The 16,260-nt window shown below is 39.9% G+C and overlaps 1 protein-coding gene across 1 annotated transcript in view; it reads right to left on the reverse strand.

Moving 5' to 3' along the window:
* LOC126428425 (neurexin-4) overlaps positions 1-16,260 on the reverse strand; it is a 180,265-nt gene that overhangs the window by 25,498 nt on the left and 138,507 nt on the right. Inside the window, 4 exon segments of the mRNA XM_050090352.1 lie at positions 185-285; positions 5,772-5,889; positions 7,101-7,271; positions 11,589-11,816. Coding sequence (XP_049946309.1) covers positions 185-285; positions 5,772-5,889; positions 7,101-7,271; positions 11,589-11,816 — 618 coding nt within the window.

Genomic DNA, 16,260 nt, shown 5'->3' on the forward strand with positions numbered 1-16,260 from the left:
TTTTATACCACTCAATCTCTTGAAATTGTGGTTCCATATTTAGCTTCTCTTAGTAGACTGTATTTTACTAGCAGAAATAGCAAATACTGTGAAACATGAGAGTAGAGTATGCTTTTGTTTAATTACAAATAACAATATTGAACTTTTAAGTAAATGTAAGCAACAGTATGCTGAGAACACCGACCGACGACGAGATCCGATGTCAGGTGTAAAGCTCGAACAGGTCCAGGGGGTTCTCGTACCTCCGCCTTCAGAGCCCCATCGACCACTATGCGAGCTTCTTTCCTGAAAGACAATAAACATGTGAGAAATGTACAGTATAGAAATGTTTCAAAATAAGGATTACAGTTCATGAAATGCTGCAACATGGTTTTGAAGAGTCTTCTAAAGGTAAGAAATTGGAAGGTTAGCGAGTTAACACAGGAGAAAGACAAGATTGATGGAAGAGGATTAAAATTATATGGCATTTGTATAGAATGGAGAAGGATGCCTAGGAATACACATGAGAAGAAGATTGAAGATAGAAGACCAAGTTAGAAGCGACCGAATGGAGAAGTCTGGGCCAGGGTATCAACAGACAGGTGGTGGGAAGAACTGACAATATAGAGAGATTGTGCTCCAAACAGATCCAGGCAGTGGTGGGAAACTGTACAAAATGAGAATGACGATGATCTACACATCGACACACAGTCTACTGCTGTGGCCATGCAATGTGCTTTTAGTAATCTTAATTAATAGTCGTGACTACCATGGGACATTCCAGAATGTACTGTTGGCACTGAAATGTTAATTTTTTATCTTTCATAATGTCAAACATATAAGGAAAAGATAGACTACTAATTGTCATAATGATGACAGGTTGAGTTGCAGACAGGCACAACGAAAAGACACTTACACATAAGCTTTCAGCCAAAGCCTTCTTCAGAAAAGGAAACAAACGCGCACACACACACACACACACACACACACACACACACACACACACACATTCATTCATTCATTCATTCACACAAGCAAGCACACCCCTCACTGTCGTCTCCGGCATTCCACTCTGAGCTGCCGGAGATGGCGGTTGTGTGTGTGAGGTGTTCTTACTTACGTGAATGAATATGTGTGTGTGTGTGTGTGTGTGTGTGTGTGTGTGTGTGTGTGTGTGTGTGTGTTTCCTTTTCTGAAGGAGGATTTGACCAAAAGCTAATGTGTAAATGTCTTTTCATTATACCTGTCTGCAGCTCAACACGTCATCCTTATGATCTAATGTGTAAATGTCTTTTCATTATACCTGTCTGCAGCTCAACGCGTCATCCTTATGGTGAATAGCAATCTTTTCCTTATATTGTTGGTATTCCAACCCAGAGTTAGTTTCATAATGTCAAATATGTAAGCTGTTTTTCCTCTGTACATCACCATGCTAATTCTCTCTCTCTAAATTCACTGTGCATTTATATTATTCCTATCTTTAAACATTCCCACACGTCATTTCATTTCTAAATTATTTCCTCGTTAGAACTGTCAAGATTCACTATTTCCTTCTTTCATCATCTTCATTTTCATTCCACTGTGTTACCATATACAATAATGTCATGCATAATTTTATTCACAGTAGAATTATTCTGCCTATATTGCTAGTATCACGCAAAGATTTGTGCTTTTCATGATAGTCTAATATTTAATTTTTGTTGAAAAAATGAATTGTTTGTGGTGATAAACTGTCTCTTCTTTCCAAACACCAGCTTATCTGCTTTATGCGACTTTCTAATGTAAGCTAATTATTTTCACAAAACCCAAGGTTCTTTGCAACTTCTTCCCTGCACGGGATATTTGCTAGGTTCCCAACTACATGCAGCTGCAATTAGTAATCCACAAATTAATACAATTCTTTGAAGGCCTTCTCAGAGCCCTCAGAATATTGCACTAGCTTTCTTTCCAATCTCAAACCACTACCTGTGCTTTTGCAATCACCTCCCCTACTCAATTCAACTTCCTTCCTCACAAATTCCATGCTAGATAAATGACCATTCGATATTTGCTGAACTTCTTGTAAAACTGGCATTACACCCATACAGTCAGATTAAAAGGAAATATCCTTCTCAGTGAGACCTTTTTTTTCCCTCTTTCTTTCCTTTTTTTCTTTTTTCCTTTCACAGATGCATCACGAAGCTCTCTAATTATTACGATATTGCGTTAATTCAAGTGGTGTAAAAATGTCTTTGTATTAAAGCAACATATGCTATATTACTGTTTCTTCTTCTTCACCACCACCACCACCACCACCACCACCACCACCACCATCTGCCTGATAACTTTTAAAAGCGATTCATCTCTCTTCCAACTCTCTACAGGAAATAAAAGTTGTTACGGCTTATCTGATGCATTTTATTCTGTTTGTAAAAGAAGATAAGGGCTTCAAAACATTAAATTAATACACTATGTGATCAAAAGTATCTGGACACTTGGCTGAAAATGACTTACAAGTTCATGGTGCCCTCCATCGGTAATGCTGCAATTCAATATGGTGTTGGTCCACCCTTAGCCTTGATGACAGCTTCCACTCTCACAGTCATCTGTTCAGTCAGGTGCTGGAAGGTTTCTTGAGGAGTGGCAGCCCATTCTTCACAGAGTGCTGCACTGAGGAGAGGTATCGATGTCGGTCAGTGACACCTGGGATGAAGTTTTCCAAAACATCCCAAAGGTGTTCTATAGGATTTAGGTCAGGACTGTGTGCCAGTCAGTCCATTACAGGGATGTCATTGTCGTGTAACCACTCCGCCACAGGCCGTGTATTATGAACAGGTGCTCGATCATGTTGAAAGATGCAATTGCCACCCCCGAATTGATCTTCAACAGTGGGAAGCAAGAAAGTGCTTAAAACATCAATATAGGCTTGTGCTGTGATGGTGCCACACAAAACAACAAGGGGTGCAAGCCCACCTCCATGAAAAACATGATCACACCATCGCCTCCGCATTTTACTGTTGGCATTATACACGCTCGCAGACGATGTTCATCGGGCATTCGCCATACCCTCACCCTGCCATCGGATCGCCACATTATGTACCGTGATTTGTCACTCCAGACAATGTTTTTACACTGTTCAATCGTCCAATATTGACTTTCTTTACAACAAGTGAAGCGCTGTTTGGCATTTATCAGCACGATGTGTGGCTTATGTGTAGCTGCTCGACCATGAAGTCCAAGTTTTCTCACCTCCCGGCTAACTGTCATGGTACTTACAGTGGATCCTGATGCAGTTTGGAATTACTGTGTGATGGTCTAGATAGATGTCTGCCATTTACACATTTACGACCCTCTTCAACTGTCGGCGGTCTCTGTCAGTCAACAGATGAGGTCGGCCTGTGCGCTTTTGTGCTGTACGTGTCCCTTCGCATTTCCACTTCACTATCACACCGAAAACAGTGGACCTAGGGATGCTTAGGAATGTGGAAATATTGGATACAGACGTATGACAAGTGACACCCAATCACCTGATTATATTCGAAGTCCGTGAGTTCCGCGGAGTGCTCCATCTGCTCTCTCACTATGCCTAATGACTACTGAGGTCGCTGATATGGAGTACCTGGCAGCAGATGACAGCACAATGCACCTAATATGAAAAACAAATGTTTTTGGGGGTGTCCCGACACTTAGTCACATAGTGTATACAGTACTGTAGCGATTATTAGCACTAGTACTGAAAATATTTAGAATCCAATTTAATATTCACTCAGTATTGACCCAAAGCCTGAGACAGTTAGAAATCCTTTTTTTTTTTCTTTTTTTTCCCCATCATTTGTATCTCACTTGTATCTATGTGAAAGTACATGAAATACATGGAGAAAGTCTTCTTACTTCATGATAGATGACGATGGAGGTCACTCCAACTATACTAACTTGTAATGATTACCCGCCAAATGAAAGCAAATGGAGGGACATGGTGCACTTTAGTTGTACTTTGATTGATCCAAGTTATTTGCCAGCAAATTTAAATGCTCAATTACTGCCACAAGTCAGGTCCAAGTTCGTACTGGCCATCCCAATATAAATTTTCCGACCTTTTTCTCAAGCGTTTTAGCAAATACAGGGTGGCACACGAAATGTGTTACCAATTGTTTCTTTCACAATTTACGACGCACATTAGATATCCCACTGGGATCTCTACAGCAGTACCAGCAGAGCTTGGAAAAACAAATGAGTTACGAAATGACGTGTAATTCACAATACTGCCGCTAGGAGTCTAGTAAGCAGCAATGGCTGACAATGGAAGACTGACGACACAGCAACGATCGGCAATTGTGTTACTTTTTCATGAAACGAAAAGCCTTGTTGTGACTCACAGGCGTTTTCGACAACAGTTTAACACACGATGGGTCCCTTGCAAGAAGACCATCCGCAAGTTGTACGATAAATTTGTACAGGAAGGAACAGTATTGGAAGTGAAGGGGCCTCGGCCTAAGCCTGTTTGTTCGCCGGAGAATATTGAAGCGGTACGAGTTGCTGTATAGAGAAGTCCCGGGAAATCGTGTAGAAAGGCTGTAATGCAACTGGCAATATCCAGACGCTTTGTTCAACACATTCTTAAAAGTGACCTCCATATGTACCCATACAAGATGACCTGTGCACAGCTCACTGAAGAACACAAGCTGCAGAGACTACTGTTTGCTCAGTGGGCGGAGGATAGGGAAGAAACTCTCAACAGCGTTTGTATTTTCAGAGGAGGCGCATTTTCATTTAGAAGGTGTGGTTAACAAACAAAATGTATGCTTTTGGGCCACTGAAAACCCACAAGTGCTTCATGAACAACAACATTATGCTCTGAGGATTACAGCGTGGGCAGCAATTTCCAGTCAAGTGGACCCTTTTTCTTTGAAGAAACTGTGAACAGCGAGTGTTATTTGAGCATGCTTCACAATAGCTTCATTCCACAGCTTCTTGCTACTGCCTTACCCTTCAACACGCAGTGGTTCATGCAAGATGGAGCAAGGCCACATACTGCAAACACTGTGTTGGAGTTTTTACACGAGCATTTCGACATGCGGATCATTTCACTCAGGTTTCCAGGTCGCTTCAATGACTGACAAAATTGGTCCCCCAATAGTCCAGACCTCCATCCATGTGACTTTTTTCTCTGGGGGGTACCTAAAGGAAAAAATTTTCCCGAAATGTCCACGTGATTCAGTAGAGCCCAGAAGACTTATTCTTCAAGCTTGCAGTGAAATTACGGAAGACATGTGCCGTAGGGTAATCACTAACTTCAGTGTTCATTTGAAGTTAGTTAGGAAATGAAATGGTGGACATATCGAGCATGTGCTGAGTTACAACAAATCTCCATGGACGGCTCTTCATTGTCGTATATGTTCCTTTCAGATTGTATTGACAATAAAGTTTATATTCAAAAACAAAATGGTAACACATTTCGTGCCCCACCCTGTAAATGCTTATTAGGCCTTGGTTTGTTCTGCCTGGCCACTATCAAAATAAAAGCTGACAGCATCTCAAAAGAAAATACTTATGCTCAAAAGTATAAATGTAAGAAAGGCAAACATATAATTCACTAACCAGTATTATTATGAAGTTTCTGTCAAAGAATGCTGGTGAAAGATAAGTTTGGATTGCAAACAATGAGATATATTAACAGGACTTAATGTATATTATCTTGCAGCCTGCAAAGGGAACACAATGGACAAAATAATTGCAAAAAGTTACTTATCAACAGTAGCTATAAGCATCAGTACAACAACAATTTTTGACTGTCTATCATTTTGGTGGCTCACCTGTTCCTTTCCACAGAAACAGAATGCCAGTTGTTGTCAGCCAGGCGATACGAAGTCTCCACACTCACTCCCAGAGGGCCACCGCCGGCCTTGTAAATAAACTGAAGATGGTTTCCTCCTGTAAGATTAACATAAATGTACAACTACACGTTACAATAGACACAATTTTAGTACAGTATTTCACATGTCCCTCTATCAGGAATTTTATACATCTACAAACTGCGACACATTAGTTTTCTCAGGAATGCTTTTTTTTTGGCAAACTGATTCCCATAACTATATACAATTACAGTGTGTGTGTGTGTTTTACTTAACAGACTTAATATTATTCCACTCTGGAACCAAACATTTATTTTCAAGCATTTTTATGCTCCTATCAGCATCATTACAGGTAGAGATGGCTGAGAGGTTCAATGTATTGTATGTATTTTTTTCAAAAGGGAAAGGTGTGAGGCAGAGAAGGTAAATGCAGAATATTGTATCGAGGTAAGAAATCAAGTGAGAAAACTAAAATAAAAAAGGCAACTGAATGGTTGCCCACCTACTTACTTTCAGAAAGTGAAATTTTAAGCACTGCCAATAACACATCTTGAAGTGTAAAACCATCTAGCTGCTGGAGCTGTTGGTTCCATCCTGATGGACTTGAATTAAGTCAACAACTTGTGCAGTTGCTAGAAAACAGTGCTTATCTGTGACATTCCCAAGAACAGAAATGTGACCACCAGATGTGATTTCCAGGTTGGGAATTACAATAACAAACAACTTGCGAGAACCGATTAGCAGTGCCTGTCCTCGCGATGATGATCTATGTACCAAAGCAGTAAAAGTAGTGACAATATAGCAAATGCATCTGTGCACCATAGCATTTACTTGTAGTCCATAGCAAAGGACGAGAAAGTGGGCACCTAGTTACTATCAACTTTAAGCACAAGCAACTTAACTTAGAGCAAGCCATTGCTGCTTATTTGTTATCTCACAAACAATAGGAACACTTTCAGCCAAGACTGTCATTCTCTTTGAGTAATAGCACCTTTATTTCACAAGAAAATTTTTTTGAGCATATATTACAAATAACTCCACCTCACATACATGATCCTCACTGCCAATAATTCAAATGCTTCAATACAATATCTGAAGGAAAATGACAGGACATCTCATTTCAATTTTTAACATTTAAATAACCACAAATTAACACGTTTAGTACAATTTAAATGTGTAAATCAAATCTACGTCGCAAAAGTGTTGTTAGTCAATCATTGTGCATTTTGTTTTTATTTTTTAAATAACATTTAACTATTGTAAACTTCCATGTTGGAGTTTGTAACTCACCAATGATTGAAACCTTGATGTAATCTGTCGGTCCCCTGCTGTGGATGATAACAGCATTCTCTACTGTCGTCTTGAACTCAAAGTATATGTCACCACTGTGCCCCATATCAAATTTTGGCAGATTAATAGTGGCATCAGATATACGGAAAGTGACCACATTGTCAAATAGATCTGCAAGAGAAGCATTTTAGTTCAGATAATTTGAGCTGACAAGTCCACTCTCCTAGTTTGATATATATTCATTTCCTATTTCTGTTTTTTAAAATATTGAACATGGCTGGATGCAGAAACTTTCTGAAGGAAAAGGTGAGAAAACAGCCAAATCAGTTGCAATAGCACTAGGTTTACTGAAAATTCTCTACATATGTTTTCAACATCTTTAGAAATGTCTTTTTCAGAAGGATCAATGATTAACACTGGTAACATGACATTTATGAAAGTACATTAAATATTAAGCCATAGGGCACAAATGAAGATCAAATTCATCTCCATAACAATAAAACCATCATATACCGTGCTCACTATCATCATAAAGTACCTCAAAATTGCAACTTTTGTGTTTGTGAAGTACTTCCCAATGACTGATAGCACAAAATTTTGCAGTTTTACTAAGAGATGAACTTGATATTCATTTGTGCCCTATGGCTACATATTTAAACTACTTCCATAAACATAAATTCACCTCTGTTAATCACAAATCCTTCTGAAGGAGACATTTTAAAGACATCGAAACCTACATCAAGGGTTTTTCAGTAAACCTTGTAATATTGCAATGGATTTAGCTGTTTTTCATCTGTTCCTTTTTTTTTTTTTGCACATATTTTTACACTGGCTGTCAAATCATTAAGACAAAGAGATTTGTGGCATATAAAAAAAATCTCGCTTACTTACAATAACAAAGTTGGCTCCCTTCTGCCCACAAACAGGATGTAAATCAGTTTTTACCAAACCTACTTGACAATTTTCTTCTAAGCTATGTACACAAAGTAAGTTTTGAAGCATATTTGCTGACATAACAATGTGTATGTGTGTGTGTGTGTGTGTGTGTGTGTGTGTGTGTGTGTGTGTGTGTGTGTGTGTGTAAATCTCTATTCAGAGAATGTACAACAATTGTGTTCTCTCTCGCGCTCTCTCTCTCTCTCACCCCCCCCCCCCCCCCCCACACACACACCCATTTTTGACATATTACTGACAGTACAAGAAGACAGGACACACAGATGAAGTGCATTCTCTATATGGTACTTCATTATTAACGTAAATTTGCAGTAGTTTTCAAAAAAGAAATGAAGACAAGTTACACAATTCCCTATTAGCCCTGGTTTTGAATATTTTATTGTGCAAAAGACAAGAGATTCTCTAAAATTGAGTATGATATTCTCATAAAGTTTTTAATTTGAGCAAAGTTCTCTGATGTTAATTCATTCAGCAGTTTTTCTTGATAAATATGTACACCTCTGTATTCATTTCTTCACCCAAACATTTTTCTTAAATTTTTGATTTACATCAAAATTTTTCTTCAGTAATAATAATAATAATAATAATAATAATAATAATGATGCAACAATGATGGCAACTACTCCCATTTTTTGCACGACACTAAACTTCCTCTTGCGGATCTCATGAGACGTCTCTAGTGGCAACATTATGTAAATAGTTGCAGCAGATTGCTGAAACTAGCTTACCCAAGCAACTTGCAGAAGTAAATTTGCACAAGGTTTTGTTCCAACATACATAGCTCAGCAAGTGCTCACAGAAATTAACTGCGAAAGTTACTTGCTAGTGCACAAACACTTTTACAATCCTGTACATCTCAGGAAAAGAGAATGCGTCAACAAGCAGAAAGTGACTGTAAGCCAATTGTTCTGAGGCTCACCATGCTCGTGGAACTACAGTGGGAAGGAAGGAAGTTGGAGTACGGATGTAATGGCGACACCTTGTTTTCTAATGTGAGCAACCTTCAATATTAGAGTTGTTTTTCTAGCCTCTAGTGCTCTTAGTGTGAGCCGACACTGGGAGGGTCTCTGCTGAGCTGGGCGAATTACTATCCAGTCGTGTGCTGTGATCTTTGGTTCGAAGACCTGTTTGATGCAGCTCTTCATGCAAGTCCACCCTATACGAGCCCCGTCATCTCTGAGCAACTACTAAAACCCACATATAGTTGAGCCTGTTCACCCCATAAATACCCCTTGGCCTCTCTCTACAATTTTTACCCTACCCTTTCCTCCATTACGTAACTGACAATTCATTTGTGCCTCACGACGTGTCCCAGTCAAGCTGCACCACAAATTTCTTTTCTCCCCAATACTATTTGTTTCCTCTCTGTTAGTTGATCTATCTACCAAGTCACCAGCATTCTTTTGTAGCATCATATTTTGAAAGCTCCTATTCTCTACTGCCTATATCCACATTTCACTTTCATACAACACTAAACTGCAGACAGGTACATTCTGAAAAGTCTTCCTAATGGTTAAAATTATAATAAAATATGTTTTTGGGTAGGGTCCGCCTTTAGCAAAACACAATTTTATTTGTTGTCCCAAACAACTTGCTAAAGGTGGACCCCACCCAAAAACATTTGTTATTGCTAAAGCAAACACAGACAAAAGAGCTTCAGCCTCAAAACATTTAAAATTAAGTTAGATTTTAACAGATCCCTTTCTTCAGAAAAGCTTTTCACACTATGCGAAGCCCGCATTTCACGAATACTGTCTCTACTGCACCCACTGTCAGTTATTTTGGCACCCAAACAGCAAAAGCCATCTTCCACTTTTAGTGTCTCATTTCTTAATCTAATTCTGTCAGCATCACCTGCTTTAATTTGACTACATTCCATTACCCTTGCATTATTTTTGTTGATCTTCATGTTACAAAATCTTTTCAAGACACTATCCATTTCATTCAATGTCTCATTCATCATCTACTGTGTTACTTACTGCTGCTTCAGTCAATCACTGCCTAATGTTACCTTTGAAACTCTCAACAACCTCTGGTTATTTCAATTTTTCCAGATACCATCTCCTTAACTTGCTATCTTTCTCCAATTACTTCAGTTCTGATACACACCTCATAACCAATAAATTATGGCCATGTTTTGGAAATGTTTTGCAATTTGAAATCTGCTTTTGAAACATCTGTCTTACCATTATATAATATCTATTTAAAGCCTACCGGTGACTCCATGTCTTTTCCATGTACACAAAACATCTCTCATAATTTTTAAACCGAGTACAAACAATAATTAAATTGTGCTCTGTGCAAAATTCTACCAGGTGGGTTCACTTTTTATTCTTTTCTCCTAGCCCATGTTCTCCAACCATTTTTCCTCTTCTCCCTTTCAGTATGTGGCATATTAAAATCAGCTGATGACTTTGTGAGAAATCAAGACCAGCTAAGATGCTATGTGCGTGATTCAAGGTGAATTCCGCTTAGCCAGTGAGCTTTGTCTATGCATATACAAAAAAAAAAAAACAACAACCACCTGGTAGTTTCCTTCTCTGATTAAACAGAACAGAATGAATATGTCTATTCATAGCACTGCTACTACCGGAAAGCATGCCAATCTCAAATAATACCACAATAGTGATGACTGACACGATGAGATGTCTTGAAGACATCGAGGCTACTCTTAAGTTGTGCATCTGTGCTTATCAGAACACTTAAAGAATCAGCTGAAGCTTTGCTTCTCTGGGATTTACTTCATGTGAAGTTGTCACAACATTCTTCAACAATGATCTATTACCTTGACGATTTTTCACATTGTGGTCAAATGTAGTTGGACTTCAGCTGCAATTATCATTGCAGAAGGAAAAGAAAGTTGAACATGTAGTAGCCTCAATATGTTACTTCACTGACCAGTTTTGAAGCATTTTAGTTCCAGTCTCAACGCAAATGAATTGTGGAAGGAATGTACTAGGGTGTATATGCTGGAGGGGAGGAGGGAACAGATTTCTTCCAGATTTGTGGATACGCTGTATCGCAAGGGAAAATACACCTTTTTCTGGGTGAAAATACACTATTATCCATGGGTGAAAATACATTTTTTTCCATTTTAAGTGATAATATACTAGCTTCAAAACTAATCAATCCTTCAAATGGTAAATGTTTTATACACTGACGTAGAACTTCCTGGCACTTTAGGAAACAAACCCCGGCATGGCATAAATGGCTGCTCTTGTGTGAGCTGTCAACGTTTTCACTGTGTTGCTGCAGACTAGCGAGATGAGATGCAAAGAAAAATTTTGCAGACTGCCCTCGAGCTGAAATACTTGCGGAACTCAATACGTATGTGCTCAGGGCCCATCACATGACGACCAGCCACCCGAACACATTTCACAAGCGAAAGTCATACTGCCTGCGTCTCAATACGCGAAACAGTCGAAGTAACCTTAAATGAACAAGTAATCCCAATTCGTCAGCACAAGTACGAGTAAGAACTAATAAATAGCAATACTTTCAATATGCACCCAGCATTTAATTTGAAGAACTTACCGTCTCCCTCACAGCGGAGTGAGCCCAGGCGGTAGCGCCCCTCTTTGTCGTCGAGCGGGCCGCCGGTATCCCCGAAGCGCACCTGCTTCACCGGCAGGTTCTCTTTCTCCGTGATGTCCCCAGAGTCCTCCAGCCAGCCCTCGAAACCTGGGTTATCACCGACACTCAGCCCGTTGGCCAGCCGCTGCTCGCGCTGCTGCTGCTGCAGTGCCTGAACAGTGCGCGGGTCTACGGGTCGTGCGGGTGAGGAAGGGAAGCACCACGAGCAAAACAAACAACGACAACGTGTCAGGCAATCTACACAGACAGCAAGCTAATGCACACTGGAACAACAACAACGTGTCAGACAAACTACATAAATAGCAAGCAAACACATACAGGAAAAGCAATGCGTATAAATTCCTGGAATAAAGCTGTTATAACATACACTTGTTACAGTATGGCAAGAAGCATTGAACCACTAAATTTTCAAAAATATCTTCGAGAGCACAAAATTTATTGTACATGCACACAAAAGGGGGTGTCTGACAATAGCCATCTACAATTCCTATATTTTTGCACAGAGCTGAAATGAAGAAGGAACTGGAAAAATTATATTCGTAACGGAGAAGCAGGATTGTCTTCTTTTATTCTCTTAGAACATAATCTGAAAAGGATTTCACATTATATAACTTTTCTTGACCAACCATTGGTCATCAGACTAAAAGCATATGCTGAAAGCAATGACTTAACTTTCCAGCTGCATTCTCAACTGACCACTAACTGGTTGTTTGTTGCACACCACGCAATGCTTTCGCGTGTCGTAAAGAAATGAAAGTGGGAAGGAAATGAAAAACTGACTTTAAGAAAGTGCAATCATTTCAATAAATCCACCTTTTATCTTGATACGAGTTGCTTCTGCAAAAATCATTGTATATATCCACTTTTCTTGAAAAATAAACATATTTTCAGTATTCTGCCACGAGCAAAACACAATTCCATGTTTTCTCTGCCTACCACACTTGCTTTAGTTACAACATCATTAGTGGATTTCACTTTAGTTAACATCAACAACAAAATTTGAAGCTCAGGTATACATATTTTCTTGAAACAGCTTCCTGAATCTTATAACTGTAATACCAAGATATGTGTGTTTTCATCCATAATTTTGTTTTCAGTAGTATAAGGTGACATCTGCTAACAATGGTGCAATACTACTGGATCATGTGAGAAATAAAAGAATTGAATGCAGTTGATGTTCCTGAGACATATTTAGTCTCACCTTTATCTACAGCAATGATGCAGGCTGAAGCAATGAATTAAAACTTGTACCAACGTCACAATGCAAACACAGCTCTCTCACTTAAGGCGATGTACTACCATTGCGTGTAAGCCTAGTAAACAGGAGCCCAGGGTATGAATCATGGCACTGGTACAACAAATTTTAATTCATTGCTTCAGCCTAAGAGTTATGATGGCAATGAAAACTCAGTTCAACAAATACAGGCACAACAAATAACAACCATCACTGAAGCACGACAATGTATGCCTGTGCAATATCTTGTTTTTTGATTTCTGCAATATAATTATTCTGAGTTCAAATTTTGCCAATGTTTCCGGGATTATCCTATACGAGTCAGACCCCATCTGTGAACATACACGTTGCTTTTCTTTGTACAAGATCAACATACATTGCTAGCCCAATGCAATGACCACTACAGTGTAGCAACAATTAAATGGCAGCAGTATTCCTTTAGTTATGTCGGTAAAGGAGCCCAGTGTAACATTTCAGCACTTATTGTGCCACTGTTTGCATGTTTTGGAAAATCCTAAGAGAGTTAAGGTAAGTTTTACTTGGTACAAAAAAATCTACATCACAAAAATATGCAAATATAAACACACATTACAATGAAGATAGACAGAACAAAGAAAAAGTATACAATCACAAGCAAGAAAATTATTATATTGTTGCAAGAAGTGCACACAGGAAAGTGTATGCAGCAACACAAATCAGTTTTATACTGGACACTCTATTCATGCAAGATTTACACAAAATAAAACTAGCCATACTACAACTGGAATTACAATACAAACAAAAAACTGGCAAGCTAGCATACTGCAACAGCATCATTTTTATATTAAAAGCTTACATGCTGCATCAATAATGCGATAACATACAAATTTCTTTCAGCGAGCAAGTATGCTGGGCAGAGAGTTACATCAATTACGACACAAAAAAATGTTTCTGCTTATTAAGATGACACAAATGGTAGCTTTTGCACAAGAGGTAAAACTGGTAAAACTACAGAAAGATTTGACACACACAGTACTAATAAGGGATTAAGAACAGAAATCACTCAGTATTCAAGGTTGCTGCATATGCTTTGTGTCCATTTCTGTAGTCCTGTCTAACAGTCCTATTTAGATATTGCAACAGTTACTTCTCCTTGGCTAGTTCCAAAACCATAAAAACACACTTACAGTTGGAGGCGTTCCTCTCACTCCAGCTAAGCATCCTGGAAAATTTCAGTTCCTTCTGCTACACTGTTTTGTTTTTGTCCAGTATTCTAAAATAATCCCACCATGTCTTTTTCTTTCTTCATACCACATTACACCTTTATTCTTCAAATTCCTACTTTGGAAGACTTAAAATTATAACTTTTTCCTTCTAAGAACATCTCCCTTTGCCGATTCTTCTTCAAATTCTATGTTTTGTATTTGTAAAGCTCTTTTTGCGTCTCAAGTCCAATTTCTTGTCCAATTGACACTATAAGATATGTTTTGTTAGCCTATAGCAATATTGTGAAAAGGAAAGTTGCTACTCACCATTCAGCAGAGATGCTGAGTCACAGATGGCCATATCAAAATGACTGTCACAAATATAGCTTTCGGCTAGTAAGGCCTTTGTCAAAATTAAATGACAAACACACATATACAAACTTATGCAGACATGACACACACACACATGACTGTAGTCTCAGGCAACTGTAGCCACACTGTGAGCAGCAGCACCAGTGGCGACTGGGTGGGGGCAAGGAGAAGGCTGGGTCGGGGAGGAGGAGGGATAGCAGGTTAGGGGTGGTGGACACTGATGTGCTCTTGTCAAACACGCAGGGATGAGGAGGAAAGAGGGTAGGGCAGCTATGTGCAGTTGGGAGGTTAGACAGAGGGCAACCGAGAGGTGGGAAAGAGGAGGGGGGTAGCGGAAACGGAGAGAACCAAAAAGACTGGGTGCGATGAAGGAATGAGCGCTGTGTAGCACTGGAATGGGAACAGAAAAGGGGCTGGATGCGAGAGGACAATGACTAAAAGAGGTTGAGACCACGAGGGTTACGGGAATGTAGAATATATTGCAGGGGAAGTTCCCACCTGTGCAATTCAGAAAAGCTGGTGTTGGTGGGAAGGATGCAGATGGCACAGGCTGTGAAGTAGTCATTTAAATGAAGGACATCATGTTGGCTGGCATGCTCAGCAACAGGGTGTATCAGTTGTTTCTTGGCCACAGTGGCTGTTCATGCGGACAGACAGCTTGTTGGTTGTCATGGCCACATAGAATGCAGCAAAGGGGTTGCAGCTTAGATTGTAGATCACATGAATGGCTTCACAGGTAGCCCTGCCTTTGATGTGAGTGGAGTTGGTCTTCCATCTTGCTATATTACAGGGGTATGAGCTATGAGATAAGGTGTTGGGAGCAGGGTTGTGTAGGGATGGATGAGTATATTGTGTAGTTTCGGTGGATGGCGGAATACCACTATGGGAAGGGTGGGAAGGATAGTGGACAGGACATTTCTCATTTCAGGGCATGACATGAGGTAGTCAAAACCCTGGCGGAGAATGTAATTCAGTTGCTCCAGTCCTGGAGTGGTACTGAGTTATGAAGGGAATGCTCCTCTGTGGCTGGACAGTGGGGCTTTGTGAGGTGGTGGGAGACTGGAAAGATAAGGCATGGAAGATTTGTTATTGTACAAGACTGGGAGGATAATTACAGTTTGTGAAGGCTTCACTGAGACCCTCAGTATATTTCGAGAGGGATCGCTCATCACTGAAGATGAGATGACCGTGGGTGGCTAGGCTGAATGAAAGGGACTTCTTGGTATGGAACAAGTGCAGCTGTCAAAGTAGAGGTATTGCTGGTGGTTAGTATGTTTGATATGGAGGAGGTACTGATCTTTGAGGTGTAGGTCAACATTTATGAAGGTGGCTTGTTGGGTTGAGTAGGACCAGGTGAAGTAAATGGGAGAGTAGTAGTTGAGATTCTGGAGGAATGTCAGGTGAGGGGTTTAGGATGCTGGTTGCATGGATAGGATTTCTCTAGATGGCCCGTGAATAGGTTGGCATAGGATGGTGTCATGTGGGTGCCCATAGCCATACCTCAGATTTGTTTGTAGGTGTTGCCTTAAAAGGATAAGTAATTGTGGGTGAAGATATAGTTGGTCATGGCGACTATGAAGGAGGTTGTTGGTTTGGAATCTGTCGGATGTTGCGAAAGGTAGTGTTCAACAGTGGTAAGGTCGTGGGCATTAGGAACATCAGCGTAAAGGGAGGTGGCATCAATAGTGACGAGCAGGGCACCGTACGGTAAAAGGACAGGAACTGTGGAGAATCGGTGGAGGAAATGGTTGGTATCTTTTATATAGGTGGGTAGGTTCTGGGTAATACGTTGAAGGCATTGGTCTACGAGAGCAGAGATTCT

This window comes from Schistocerca serialis, chromosome 12, assembly GCF_023864345.2.
Source record: "Schistocerca serialis cubense isolate TAMUIC-IGC-003099 chromosome 12, iqSchSeri2.2, whole genome shotgun sequence".
Taxonomy (NCBI): domain Eukaryota; kingdom Metazoa; phylum Arthropoda; class Insecta; order Orthoptera; family Acrididae; genus Schistocerca; species Schistocerca serialis.